The sequence below is a fragment of the Rhinopithecus bieti genome, unplaced genomic scaffold (assembly GCF_001698545.2).
Source record: "Rhinopithecus bieti isolate Rb0 unplaced genomic scaffold, ASM169854v2 scaffold_41082, whole genome shotgun sequence".
Lineage (NCBI taxonomy): Eukaryota > Metazoa > Chordata > Mammalia > Primates > Cercopithecidae > Rhinopithecus > Rhinopithecus bieti.
In genome coordinates, this window is record NW_016817890.1 from 2,137,376 (window position 1) to 2,151,240 (window position 13,865).

General features: G+C 49.6%; 1 protein-coding gene across 1 annotated transcript in view; it reads right to left on the minus strand.

Annotated features, from left to right (window-relative positions):
• Positions 1–9,271, minus strand: part of ARID1A (AT-rich interaction domain 1A) — an 89,765-nt gene extending 80,494 nt beyond the window's left edge. Inside the window, 4 exon segments of the mRNA XM_017856336.1 lie at positions 8,082–8,257; positions 8,260–8,286; positions 8,289–9,111; positions 9,114–9,271. Coding sequence (XP_017711825.1) covers positions 8,082–8,257; positions 8,260–8,286; positions 8,289–9,111; positions 9,114–9,224 — 1,137 coding nt within the window. The 5' untranslated portion in view covers positions 9,225–9,271.
• Positions 9,272–13,865: the final 4,594 nt, after the last annotated feature.

Sequence of the window (13,865 nt, forward strand, 5' to 3'; positions counted from 1 at the left end):
AAAAAAAAAAAAAAAAAAAAAAAACACTATGGTGCCCAATTCTGAGTAACTGAAAACCCACTTTTGCAAAATGCAAAAATGGCAAGGCAAAAAAGGTGGAAGCAATACTTCTAAACTATAATGTTTATCCAAGACTCCAGTACTTTCGGCAGGTCATGGACAATTATTTAAAAAAAAAAAAAAAAAAAAAAAGGCCGGGCACGGTAGCTCATGCCTGCAATCCCAGCACTTTGGAAGGCCAAGGTGGGTGGATCACCTGAGGTTGGGAGTTCAAGATCAGCCTGGCCAACATGATGAAACCCCATCTCTACTAAAAATACAAAACTTAACCTGGCATGGTGGCGGGAGCCTGTAATCCCAGCTACTCAGGAGGCTGAGGCATGAGACTCGCTTGAACCTGCGAGGCAGAGGTTGCAGTGAGCCGAGATTACACCACTGTATTCCAGTCTGGGTGACAGACTGAGACTCCATCTCAAAAAGAAAAAAAAAAAGGGCTGCAATACTTCTGTACTGGAGCAGTGTAACCAATCCTTATCCAGGTAGAAGCATTATAGTGGCCTGGCACTGGACACACCATGCATCTTCAGCTGTTAAGCATTCACTGATGGTCCTTGACCAGGGAAGTGCCAAGGCCCAACCATACATGGACCAGCAGGTAAAGAAACCAAAATCACTATATTCCAGAGGCTCCACAAGGATTAAGCATTGGTGAGCAGCATTTGTTAGCTGCTTGGCCATAGAAATCTAATAAAAACAATTTTTTTTTTTTTGAGACAAGGTCTTGACTCCACTGCCCAGGCTGGAGTGCACTGGCGTGATCACGGCTTACTACAGCCTCAACCTCCTGGGCTCAAGCGATCCTCCTGCTTCAGCTGAGTAAGCTGGGACTACAGGTGCATACCACCACATCCAGCAATTTTTGGGGTCTCCCTATGTTATGGGGTCTCCCTATGTTAACAGCCCAGGCTGGTCCTGGGCTTGGGCAATCCTTCCCCCTTGGCCTCCCAAAGTGCTGGGATTACAGGTGTGAGCTATCGCACCTGGCCAAAAAACAGTATTAAAGGCCATTTCTATGAATAAATGGGCAGACTGCGTATATGCACACTTACCTAACCCATCAACCTCAATATAAGGTCTAACACAAGCAACTTGGCTTGAACACAGCTCCCAGCTCTTCAGAAACAGCAGCCTAAGAGTCCTAACAGGTACTTCATAGCTCTTGATTTAAGAAAGGTCAAGTAACTCTGCCAAGACAGAAAAGGTCCAGACTCACCAACAAAGTTGAACCACCATTACTACAGAGCTGTCCAGGGCACACAACTCTGAAGGTGACGTGACCTTCCAAATCCAAATTTACTAGAAAAGAGCCCCTAAACTAGCGAAGAACATAGCAGTCTGTACCAAAGACTCGACCTAACCACAGGAACCACTAAGACCCTGGAACCACTCTTTCAGGGAGTTTTATGATTAGAGTCCAAATTCTCAAAGTCATTGGAACACTGAGACAACTACTGGTCTGGAGATGGATGTGCAATGTGGATTCTATCAAGTCCATGGAACTTAAGAATAACATTATGAAAAGGCAAATTAGTACTTTAACTTTCTTGAATATTTAGCTTCACAAAAAAAGCCTCTGAAAAGCTGTCCCAGGTTAACTCTGCCAAACTGATTGAACCTTTTCCTCTAATGCCTTCAGCTCACATATTTAGTGTGGTCTATATCCATTTATAAAACCTTGCTTTGCAAGTGTTCCAGATGTGTGCACGTAAGTGTTTTCCTAAGAAAACTAAATGCCTCTGATGGAGATATTGTTTCTACCTTTTAAATCTCTTCCTAGTACCTAGCTGGTATAATCACACAGGGCTATTTCCCACCCCCAATGGAATCTCCAGATCTCTCTGACTTAGAAACAATGCTCTCAGCAGTAAGCCTGAAGTTCCTAATACCCTCACCACCAACATACTGGGAAAGGACCATGCAATATTAAGCAACCCATGTCAGTGTCAATCCAAGTTTTTGTGTTTTGTATTAAAACAAGCTGATAGCCTTTGGTAGTAAGTTAGCTGAACCTAAAAATCATGGTCAGGACCATAATTACATTTATATTCCCTGCTACTATATAAACAGCTAAGTCAAAAGGGCACTTCCAGGACTCTGGTAAAACATTTCTTATAAAGAAAACTGGTGTCAGAGTCAATGATTCTAGTTAAAAAAGACATTCTGAGAAGGCAAATCTGGTCATCTCACAAGGCTACCAAAGAAGAGGACCACAGGCAGACAGCTAAAATATGCATAGATTTTTCTTCTTCCTCCATAAAACAATGTGTTACTCAAGGAACCCAGATATGTTTTTAATCCTAAAATGGCAATTTCAAAAACAAAGACAGTATCTACTCACACAATCCTTCAAGTAAGATGTAGTGAGTCCCCAAACATTTGGACTTTGTACTGCCCCAGGAACAGGGTGTAAAGGCATGTTAATTTTATCATAAGTGATGCACAGAAGTCCAGTAAAAACTGTATAAATAAACCCAGGCCCTTGGGTAGTGGACTTATAATCCCAAGTACAACAGCAAAACTGAGGATAAAGATGACACTCAATCTGCAGTATCTTTTTTCTCCTTTCTAATATTCCAGAAATGCAAACCCAAGCCAAACATAATCTCACCAAACTACCCTTTAAACCTCAAAGTCTCATAAGCCAAGCGTCTGGGGTAATACTTACCTTACTACTGACACTTAGGATCTTCTTTCCAAACTTTTATTTTCACTATGAAACTGCAATTGACTTTAACAGGATACCACATGCCCTGAACTTAGCATGGAGCCAGGGCCACAGAGGTTTCACTGCCAGGGCAGCATCTTTCCATTTCAATTTTTTTTTTAGATCACTTCTTATCTCCACACTCACTGCCCCCCAGCACTACCCTTTTCCTATCCCCAAGTCTTTTTCCCCAATGTTATTTTACTCCACCACATGAGGAGGCTAGCATTATCTTTGCTTGAAAACTGTTTACTAATTTGCCTGTCAAACGTTCTATAGAACCGTTTATATCTTACTACAGAAACCTCCTGGGTACATATTGACAGCTCAGCAAGTATTTACACAAAGCTCTGAAACATTTGGTTCCTTCAGAGATGAAGAAGATGCTGTGTCAAGCAGAGAATTATCAAACACCGTTCCCTCTACCTTTTTCCCTCCTTTATAAAGGAAAGCTCCCTTCCTCTAATATACCTAAATTACACTTCTAAACTGCTAAGCCAGGAAGAGAAAGAATGGAAATTCAGGTGTATTGGAGAAGAGAAAGAATAGCATTTCCAGGACCACGTGCAAAGCACACCATGTAGTTTTTTAAACCATAGCTATGAGAAACAACGAATGCACCTATGAAATTGACCCTGAAACACAGCTTTTTCTCTTCCAACCTCAGGAACTTTTGCTTCTCTCTCAGCAAAACTTACAGGACAAGTCCAAGCACTCAGATTACAACCAACTGCCCAAACCAGACCTAGACCTGCCCAAACACCAGGAGTCTGGAGAGCTTAATGTTCCTCTCTCTCCCTACCCCTTCCCAAAAGCAGCAGAATATTAACACTGGACTTATGAATATCCATTCCTCACCCCAACCCCAAGTGCCAAAACCTGCTGGGGATCCTGAAGCAACTATTTTTCAAGTCTTGCTTTAATGAAATCTATCTAACTTTCCAATGACTATTTAGTGTTTTAAAACCACCAGCCAGGTGGAATGACTAATGACAAACAGATTAACAGTTTCAAGGCAACAGTCTGGTAGAGCTTTTTCTGTAAAGGTCCACAGACCACAATGGCACCCAACTGTTCAGAGCTTGTTCCTGTGAATCCCAGGAGAAAATAGCTTTGAGTTCCTTCAGCCCAGGGGAAGAAAGATGGTCTCAAGACCCCTGATTTATGTATAGAAAGCTGCCCTCACAACAAGCCAGCTATGGAAGCACAGATGTGTAGCATCTTAGAGTGAGAAGGTCATGCAGACCAACTTCATTTTATTGATGAAGGAGAAAATGAAAAATAGAGAAAGCAAATGACCTGCCCAGGGTCACACAGCTTAATCTGGAGCTGTATGTGGAACCTAAGCCTCCTCCTTCCTCCTCCTGTTGTGAGTCCTGTGCTCTTTACCACTAATGCAACACACAACTCAAGTTTTCATCAGTAATAACAACTTAAATGTGCATCAGTAATAATAATGACCAATCTAAACAACACAAAACTCAGAGATAAAAGTCACAGGAATCAGGACTCCATTCGAGCCCCAGGTATTACAGCTCACTGGCTGAAAAGAACGACTCGGTGCCAATATATTTGAATACCACATTTTTACCATATTTACAAGCTTCAGTTGCTTCTAGATTTTTGAGAGTTGAAGCCAATCAATAAAACCTTTTGAGGGGTGGGAAGAGGAAAGGGCCCTGCCCATTACTTTGTTAGCCTATTCCCACGTTTTTAAAAAGTTCACTAACCTCTTTGCAAAGGGCCTACTGTAGACATTACACCCTACAGGAGTCAATCCAACATATTAATGTTTAATGCAATCCAAGACATCCTGTTTCAGCAGGTGCTGCTTGTCATGGTTACCCATGTCACACACAAAGCAAGGAACCTAAAAAGTCCTCACAGGGCCCAATACACAAGAAGCCAAACTCGGTCCTGGCTGCTTTCTCTGTTCTCACACCACCATCTCAATCCTCATCACCCCAGTTCTCTCATGAACAGTAGAGAAACATGAAACCCCCACAACTAAAGTGCCATCTCAGTGTGGTTTTCCTGGTCCCTCCTACTTGAGAGAGCTCCAAGAGTCCTGTATTTCAGCCAGCCTAGAATTTCTGCCAGTAGGCATTCCCATAATAAATCTAGGATTCCTGTATCTGTTTCCCAGGAGTCAGAAATATCATTTGATATTTCCATAGTAGAAACTAACAACCAAACTTCTACAATCAAATCCAACTTGTTCCTGGACTATTTATTGTATTTTATTTTTTACCTTGGTAAACTGGTACTACTCTCAAAGTATTATTGCTAAACAGCATTCCAATAAAAGGTCTTAAATCAACTTCATGTGTGTAAGTAACCTAAAACTATGTCATCAGTACCAGGATTCAACACTTGACATACGCTACTTATGAAAAGGAATAAAGTAGAAGTTTGTCTGCTGGGATCTTCCCAGCTCCTGTGAAAAAGACATAGTCACAATACACACACCTAATCTTTATTTCATAAGAGCAGAGTCAAATGAAAACATTATCACCTTAGCTGTGTTAATTAAGTCGCTGCAAAATATTCTTAATCTAAGACTGGGCCAGGGAAAGATGGGGCAGAGCAAGACTTTTTAATTTCAGAATGTTCAAGAGAAAAGCATCATGGTCTGAAAAAACATTCATCCTCAAGTGGCAAAAAGGAATTCAGAACAAAGTCTGAACCTACAACCCTCACCTAGACTACTACCACACACCTAAAGCAGTCCACAAAACTGGAAGCTGCACTGTCTCTCAAACAAGTGAATGCTCACCAGCCCATTCCCTGGGCCTCTGGGGAGTAGGCCACTGGGCTGAAATTAGTTAGAAATCTATGTTGTGTGTGTGGGTCTAGTGATAATAAAAGAGATCACAAAATTCATCCAAAGGCAGCAGACAGGCTTCCAAACAGGGACTGTATCCATTCTCCTATCATCCACACAGAAAGTGTTCCATAATTTAATGACTGAAAAACAGAAACCATTATACCAAAAGAGTTGGCTTTTCTTTAAAAGTTTGACTAAATATTTCCAAACCAGCAGAGTTCAGATCAATTTTGCTTTTAAATGAACCCTGACTTACTACCCCAAATGACTTATTCTAATAGTTTTCAAAAAAGGTCAACTTCTCAGCCAAAACCAAACAAAACAAGGGGAATGAGGGGAAAGAGGTTCAGACTATAGGATGACCCAGAGACAAGAGGATGCTGTCTTTTAAGACAAAACTTTTCCTCCAGACACTAGAAAAACAATGTAACATTTCCCTATTTCTTGCCCAGATGCAGAACATCATGGAAGATGTAGAATCAAGGCACAGAGCTCCAAGCCCACCATCTAACACAGCTAATTTCAAAATGCCCAGCTCAAAGAACGAGTAGAAAAGTAGCTCTAGGATGGGCTGGGAATACAGCTAGTAAGTGAACAAAATCTCCTAGCACAAAAGCGCAAGGGGTTTGGGAGGTGATGAATGGAGCTTCCCCCTCTTTGAAAACATGTATGACTCCACAGAATACTCAATATCCCTGACCAAAAGCACTGCTGACAGAGCATGATGAAAATGGAAGAAAAGCAATAAAATAAAACAAGATAGAATAGTATAAAAAGGTACTTAGAAGTTGCAATTTCTAAGCTAATCTGAAGTGTCATTCTAGGTCATATCTTCATGTCTTGGAAGACAAGAAAAAAAGGGGTACATTAAAATGCAAAGGAATAAACTGGCCAGTCTCTGTTTCAAAGCTCTAAAATGACTGATGACAAAACAGAAAACTAGACTTTTTGTTATTCCAGGAAAAAACAATTTCACCAAACCAAGCCTTTAGGAGAAAGTCCCTCAAGATCATGAAAGACACCAACTTCCGTTTAAATTAAGCTGCTATTCCAAAATTCAATTAACAAAAGAAAGTGTTAACAAGATTCAACATGTAAACAAAGAATGAGGCCAGCCTTCCATAACACAGAACGCTTGAACCTAATATAAAATTCCTCAGAAAGCTCCCAGTTCTTAAAAAAAAAAACAAAAAAACAAAACAAAACTGTTTTCTCCCCACCCATAAAGATCCCACATTTGCCACTCAATAAAAGCCCAGTAAAATCATTTCAATTCTGCAAAGCAACCAGTGTCAAAATTACTCAAGACAAATGCATCTTCAGAGCCATCAAAGAAGTCATTTATACCATCAGGAAAGTCACAAAACCAAAACAAACAGCAAACCCATTGTAGAGAAAAAACTCAGCTACTGTTCTGACAACACAGAATTCATTTCAGGCTGCATAAAACATAACAAGCAAAATAAATCCAAGGTACAAGCAAAATGCCATTGCCCCCTCTTTTGTTTCGGGCACAATGTAACAAGGGCAGGCTGTCTGAGGCTTTGCTCCTGCTGATACAGTATTGCTACTTAAACCTCCCTCCTCAAGGTCACAGCCAATTTCAGCTCTGGAATAAAAGGCAGATAGTGGCAGCGATGGTTTGGGTTATCACTGGCAGAAAAGCAGAGTGTAAAAGTTTATGAGCTCATCAGGATTGTTGTACCATTACATCAGAGGCAATTATAAATGGCCAAGAGCAGGAGATGGGGAGCCAATCAGATCACAGATAGGATGTCAACCTAAGACCAACTGTCTCCTGGCTTTGACAGAAGGATTTTACCTCCATAATTCAAATCCCAAACCAAAGCAATCTGCACTTACTACTCCAATCACTCAGCTGTTTACCAGCACTTCCAGGGAGAAGCCCAGGCCACTGGGCCGGCGGAGCCTAAGACAGGAGATGGCAAGGGCTGCCCTAGGTGAACCGCAGCCGGCCTCTAGCAGCTCCCAAGCAGTCCCCTGACCTCCCTCGAGGTCCCCCGAGCTCTAGGGGCCCTCTTTGAAAGCACAGATGGGGGGCGGCCCAAAGGAAGGCCGGGGGACGGAGAGGAGCGGCAGGTGAGCAAAGAAACGTTCATTCAACTTCTGGGCTCCTACCACTGCCTACACTCCTAACCTGAGCCCCCAGCACCCCCTCACTCCCGGCCAGGCCCTTCCCCACACACTCTGCCCCACACCCCCATCAAGACCCCTGGAGTTCGAAGGGACCAGGGGAGAGGAAGAAGAGGAGCAGACACCTCTGGGAAAGCCCGACACAAAGGCTGGAGGAGGAAAGGAGAGGAAGGCAGACAGGCAGCCATTTTAAGAGAGAAGAGCCAGACAATGGCAGCTCCCCAGCAGTGGGGGCCCGGGACTGAGGGGAGCCCAAGGCTGTGGCCCGCTCACCGCAGCCGCCACCCACCCCCAGGACCACGCTCGCCCCAGCCCCCTCCCCACTCAGCTGTGTACCTGAGGGGTCCGGGCGAGCGGCTGCCCCCCGCCGCCACTGCTCCCGGGGCTCATGGGCGCGTGGTGGCTCCTTTGTTGGGCCCCTCCCGAAGCGGCCGCCGCCGCCGCCGCCGCTGCCGCCGCCGCAGCCCCCCAGCACTGCGAGGCCATGTCCGCCGGGCCCTTGCCGGCGCCCCGTCCTGGGGCCCGCCGCCGTAGTCGCCCCGGGGTAGCCCTGGTAGCCCCGGGCCGAGCTGGGCGACGTTAGCAGTTGGTTGAGGGTGGGGGTGGCGGTGGGCTGGGGAGTTCCCCCGCCAGCCGCGGAGGGGCCGCCTCCCCCCATGGCCCCGAAGCGCTGCTGAGCGAAGGACGAAGACGACGAAGAGGCGGAGGCGCTGGAGGAGGGAGGCGGCTTGGAGCCGGGAGCCGCCGCCGCGCCGGAGCCCGGAGTGCCACCTCTCGGGGAGCTCAGCGCGTAGGCCGGGGCGGGCGGGGGGTAGGCGCTGCGGTTGGGGTAGTAGGAGTTGTACTGGTGGTTGGGGAAGCCGTGGTCGTGAGAGTTCTGCTGGGGCCCCGCGTAGGGCTCCAGGCCCCCGCCGCCGCCGCTCTGCAGCGCTGCCAGGCCAGGGCTTTGTTGTCCGCCATGTTGTTGGTGGAAGACGGCGGCCGCGGCGGCGGCGACAGCAGACGGGCTCCGGCCGTAGGGTTGCCCGAAGCCGTAGGCTGGGGGCGGCAAGGCGGCCGCGGCTGAGTGAGGAGGCACCCCCACCCCATCGCTGCTGCCGCCACCGCCGGCGCCGGGCGGCTCCGTGAGGTTATTGTTCAGGGCGGGCCTAGGGCCCGCGTTCCCGTTCGAGTTCTTCAGGTCCGGCTCCGCGCCGGGCCCGCCGCCGCCGCCGGCTCCGCTGCCGCCGCCACCCCCATTGCTCTCGGCCCCGTCTTGCAGCTCCTTTCCCAGCGGCTGCGGCGGCCCCACGGCAGGGCCCTCGCTTTCCTGCCCGGCGGCTGCCTTCATTTCCCCGCGCGCTTCGACCGCTGCCGCCGCCGCGCTCGCCCCCCGCCTCCTCCCCGCTGCTGCTGCTCGGCTTCTTCAGCCCGAGGGCGGGCGGGCGGCGGGCGGGTTGCCCAGGCTGCTGGCGGCGGCGGGGCGACCTGCGCGGCCATGATCCCCGCTTTCTCGTCCGCGGAGAGACCCGGCCCTGTCTCGTCTTCTCCCCCCTCCACCGGCCGCCCCGGGGCCGAGTCCCGGGCGCCCTCCCACCCGCCGGGCGGGCCTCGCGGGGGCTCCGCTGCTGCGCTGCGCTCCTCCTCTCCCCCCGCCCCGCCGGCTTCAGGCTCCGGCCTGGCGGCGGCGGGGAGGGAGGCGGCGGCGCCGAGGCGCCGGCGGCTCAGCTGCTCCCGGCTCTTGTAGGCTCGGGACCAGCTCTCCCGGCCTCATTCCCCCCAGCCCTTGCCTTGGGAAATGAGGGGGGCGGTGGAGGCTCCGCTCCCAGGGCCTGGCCCCGCTGTGACTCTCCTCTTTCTGGACTGGCCAGAGAAAGGAGGAGGGAGGGAGGGAGGGAGGCGAGGGGAGGGGGCGGGAGGGAGGGAGGGAGGGAGCCGGGGGGAGGGACCCGGGACGGGCGGGCTGGAGGGCGCGCGGTAGCAAGCCCGGGCGCCGGGAGCAGAGTCAGAGCGCGGGCCGGGCCGGGCGCCTGCCCCCTCGCCAGCCCGGCTGGGTCGAGGCTGCGGCGCGGGCAGCGGGCGGCGAGCAAGCGGTCGGCCGGACTGAGCGGCTAGAGCGCCCCACTCTCCTCCGAGTCCCCCTCACTCCGACACGAGGCTCAGCACTGCCATTTTACCCAGCGCCGTCGCGGCCGCCTGGCAAACCCGGAGTGGAGAGCGGAGCGGGCGCAGGCCGTGGAACGGACTCGCTCCCTACCCCTCACAAAGGAGGAGGGGAGAGAACAAGCCGCGGCGGCGGCAGGCCCTTAGCCGCTTTCGCTAGGCAGCGCCGCCGCCGAAGGCTTCGGAGAAAACCCGGCCCGGAGCCCGCGCATCTCTGGAGCCTGCGCCGCCTCCCTCCCGGCGTCCCTATCCAGGTCTGTCCCCTCCCGGCCGTACCGAGGGGAGCGGGCAGCGTGAACTTTACCCGCGGCTGCAAAATTGGCCAGAGCCCGAGACCGCGGCCGCCTCGGCCTAGCCCTGACCCCCTGGCAGCGGGCCCGGTCCCTTGGCTGCTGCTTAGCACCTCTACAGCACTTTTCGTCTTCAAAGCCTTCTACGGACCCCGCCAAAGACCCAGCCTTTTTACCCTTTGCGAGCCCAAAGGAATGACTGATCATTGTTCAGACGATTCGTTTCCCACTCGCCTGCCCTCATTAGCCGGTCCTCACAAGGCTCTGGGGGCATGAGGTCCGGATTATCCCCATTTTACAGAATTGAAAGAGGGGAGGGAACTGCCTGTCACTTAAAGTCAGAGGGCAGAGGAGGGTGACTTTAAAAAGAAGTGGAGTCACCAAAGCTGCCTTCGGTCTACTTGCCTTAAAAAAAAAAAAAAAAAGTCAAGTTGTGAGCACATTCAACAATGGGATCAATATCAAAATGGATTTGAAGTCAAAACTGATCATCTCACCACTGACTTAAAATGGAGGCCACTGAAGTTGCTTTAGGAGCATAGAACAGTTACCCAGCAGGAGAACCTAAACCCCGTTTTCACCCCCTCTTAGGAAAACTTAGCCCACAATGACCAGTAGCCCCAGTCTCTAATGACAGTACCTTCTAAGACCGAAAACCCACAGAAGAGGCTCCAGGGACAGCAGGAACCTGAGTGTTCAAACCATTACAGAAGACAGATGGAAAATGGAAACCATTTTCTCCTTGAAGAAAAGGCACAGTCCAACAAGTCACTTAGAAAATGGATGCTTCTCAGATTTGTTTTCTATCCTGTAGCGTAAAAATTGTTTAAAGTTTACCATTTACATTCTAAGAGACCCCGATTGAGCTGGAGTTAGGTAAAAGGCCAGGTTTATCTGAAAAGATCAAGACATACACAGAAAACTCCAGTGTTGTCCTGATCTACAGGCCCCACCAAATCCCAGCAGCAGCCTTTTCTTCCTCAGGCTGACTTGGAATGTTCTGACATGACGGGCTACGAAAGCCAGAGGGGATTCCAGCTCCTCACCAGACCCAAGGCTGCCTTGGGAAAGGCCCAGGCCAGTGTTCCTAGACACCAGGATCTTTTCCCCCTCAGATTTTGTAAAGGGAGACTTCATGGCCACAGGACCATTAGCTTAGATTATGCAGGGCCCCGGAGTGCTGGCCATATCCCTGGTCACTATGAATAATTCCAAAGCCTGAATTCACTTCTCCCCCCAAGAAAACTTAAGTGAATCCTACACCGAAAAGGCAAAACCTTCCTGTTAATCTAACAGTGGTGAAAAAAAAAAAAAAAAATCCCACAGCTTTATTCTTCTCCCCTCCCCCGGCCTCAAGCCAAGAACCAAAGCAGCCTACCAAGAAGATCCAACTGACTGGTATGGGCCAGTGCCCTCTTTTCACTCATAGTCCTCGGGGGCAACACCTCTCCCCGGTGCATTAGGTCCTAGAAACCAAATTATAGGCTGCCTCATAAATAGAGCTTGGCTATTTAATCAACTGCCTCTGAGCTGGCAAACAGTCCTGAGTCCTGCACACAAATGAGGATTTTTTTTTACATGCAATTACCCTGCCATTTTCCTCAGAGCTGGGGTGTAATGGGAAACCTGGAGCCCAGTGAAAATCTGGAAGCTAGAATGGATTTCTCTCTAAAGAAAGCCCTCATCCCCTTTCTTCAATGGCTGTGAAATATGGAAAGCGCCAAAAATCTGCTTCCCTACACGTGGGCATGCTGTTTTGAAAATAGTCACCATTTTTCTCTAGCAATAAGGTAAAGTGTACAAAATCTATCCACCTGGGTTGGAGGAGATAATGTGGCATTTCTCTTTTTTGTTGTTTTTTAATTCACTAGGGTTCTCTTCCACTTCTACCTTTAGAGCCCCACACCACAATCCCAGCTGAGGGAACTTTTTAAGAAACTGGCCCATCAGCTTTCCCTAGGGGCAGTGGCAACGGGAAAGGGGGGGAGGGGAGGAGCTGGGCACGTGGCTGGCCCGAGCAGCGAGACCCCGGCCGGGGGCTGTGGGTCCTCCCGTCGGTGGAGTTTTCTCCCCCACGGCCCCTGCCTTTTAACCCCACACCCAGGCAGCTCAGGAATCCCGGCGCAGATTGGAGAACTAGGACTAGGACAGCGCTACCCTCGCGAAAGCGCCTCGGCCAACAGCCTGATGGCAAATATGGACTGAATCGTTGACATGGAAACCGGACTAAAGTCTCGCTAGCTCTCCCTCACAGGAGAGTTCTTATCGCCGTCCCCAACCGCACGGCACTTAGCAAACGTGGACTGGATCAGCGGCCTGGAGTATCAGGCGGAGTTTCTGGGCGCATTAACTCCAGCGGCAGAGCAGCCAAGGAAGGGGGCAGGGCTGCCAGGACAAACCGGCTGAAAATGGCAGAGGATGTGCTCCCATTTTATCCGGCTGCACAGTGTGCATGGATTGGGCCCGAGGATAAGGGAACAACCTATTAAAATCCAGAGAGTCAACTGCAAAATGTGGAACCGAGGCCTGGAGGGTTTGCTAGGAGAGGGAAACGTGTGCAGGGAAGACAGCCCTTCCTCTCTCGCAGTTTGCTTCCCCTAAATGTCTGAAAAACTCAACAAACAAACAGAAGATCGGGCTCGGCTCCTTCCTCCACCCAATCCTTGTGGGAGAAGTCGTTTTAAGCCCAGGGACCCTAGTTTGGGTTTGCTTAGGTTCCTAACTAAGGCGTGGAGAATCGTTGGAGCGCCAGGTTGTTGCCCCCACACGTTCCCGCCGCGGCACAGCAGCAGACACCCAGCAGAGCTCTCTCGAGTGCGAACTAGAGCTGCGAGTTTGAGCAAAAGGGCAACTATGTCAGTTGACGGAAGCCAGAAGCAGAGTTCAAAGCCTGGCGTGGATTTCCGTCTGGAGCTGTCTGTTTCTTAAAGTTTGTAACTCCGTGTTAAGAAACAGCCCCAGCGGAGGCTTTGGGATCGGTGTGAAAGTCTAGCACTACCATCTGACAGCGAGTTGCAAAACTTTGGGCTGCATATTAAGCGAGGAAAGTGGATTGAAGCGAGAGTCAAGGCAATTCATTATGTTACCGGCTCCCAGACGGGAGCTGTAAAATACGAACTGGATCCACCCACGGAGAAAAATGGAATGAACTTGGAATGGCATTCAACAGCTCTTCGCGGTAAAACTGTGCCTGCCAAGGACCTAGAATCCCAAAGGAGCAAACCAGGAGGCCTCAAACTTGGTGGGCACACAATAAATGCTTTTCTAGATCTTTTCCCCACTCATCTCAAACTCTTAAGCAATTTGGGGTCATTTATATTTCAGAATAATAAGGTACACATTTTGAGAAATGTTAATTTCTGAATAAGACTTTTTTTCCCCAAAGTAGCTGTGAAAAAAAGAGCCTCAGGCGTAAGTTAACCAGCTTATTTTGTCCCAGTATAAAATAAAAATTACCCTCACCCCCACCTTCCCCAAAACTAAAACAAAAAATAAAATAAGTAAAAGTCCAGGCGGCCGGGCGCGGTGGCTCAAGCCTGTAATCCCAGCACTTTGGGAGGCCGAGACGGGTGGATCACGAGGTCAGGAGATGGAGACCATCCTGCTTAACACGGTGAAACCCCGTCTCTACTAAAAATACAAAAAACTAGCCGGGCGAGGTGGCGGGCGCCTGTAGTCCCAGCTACTC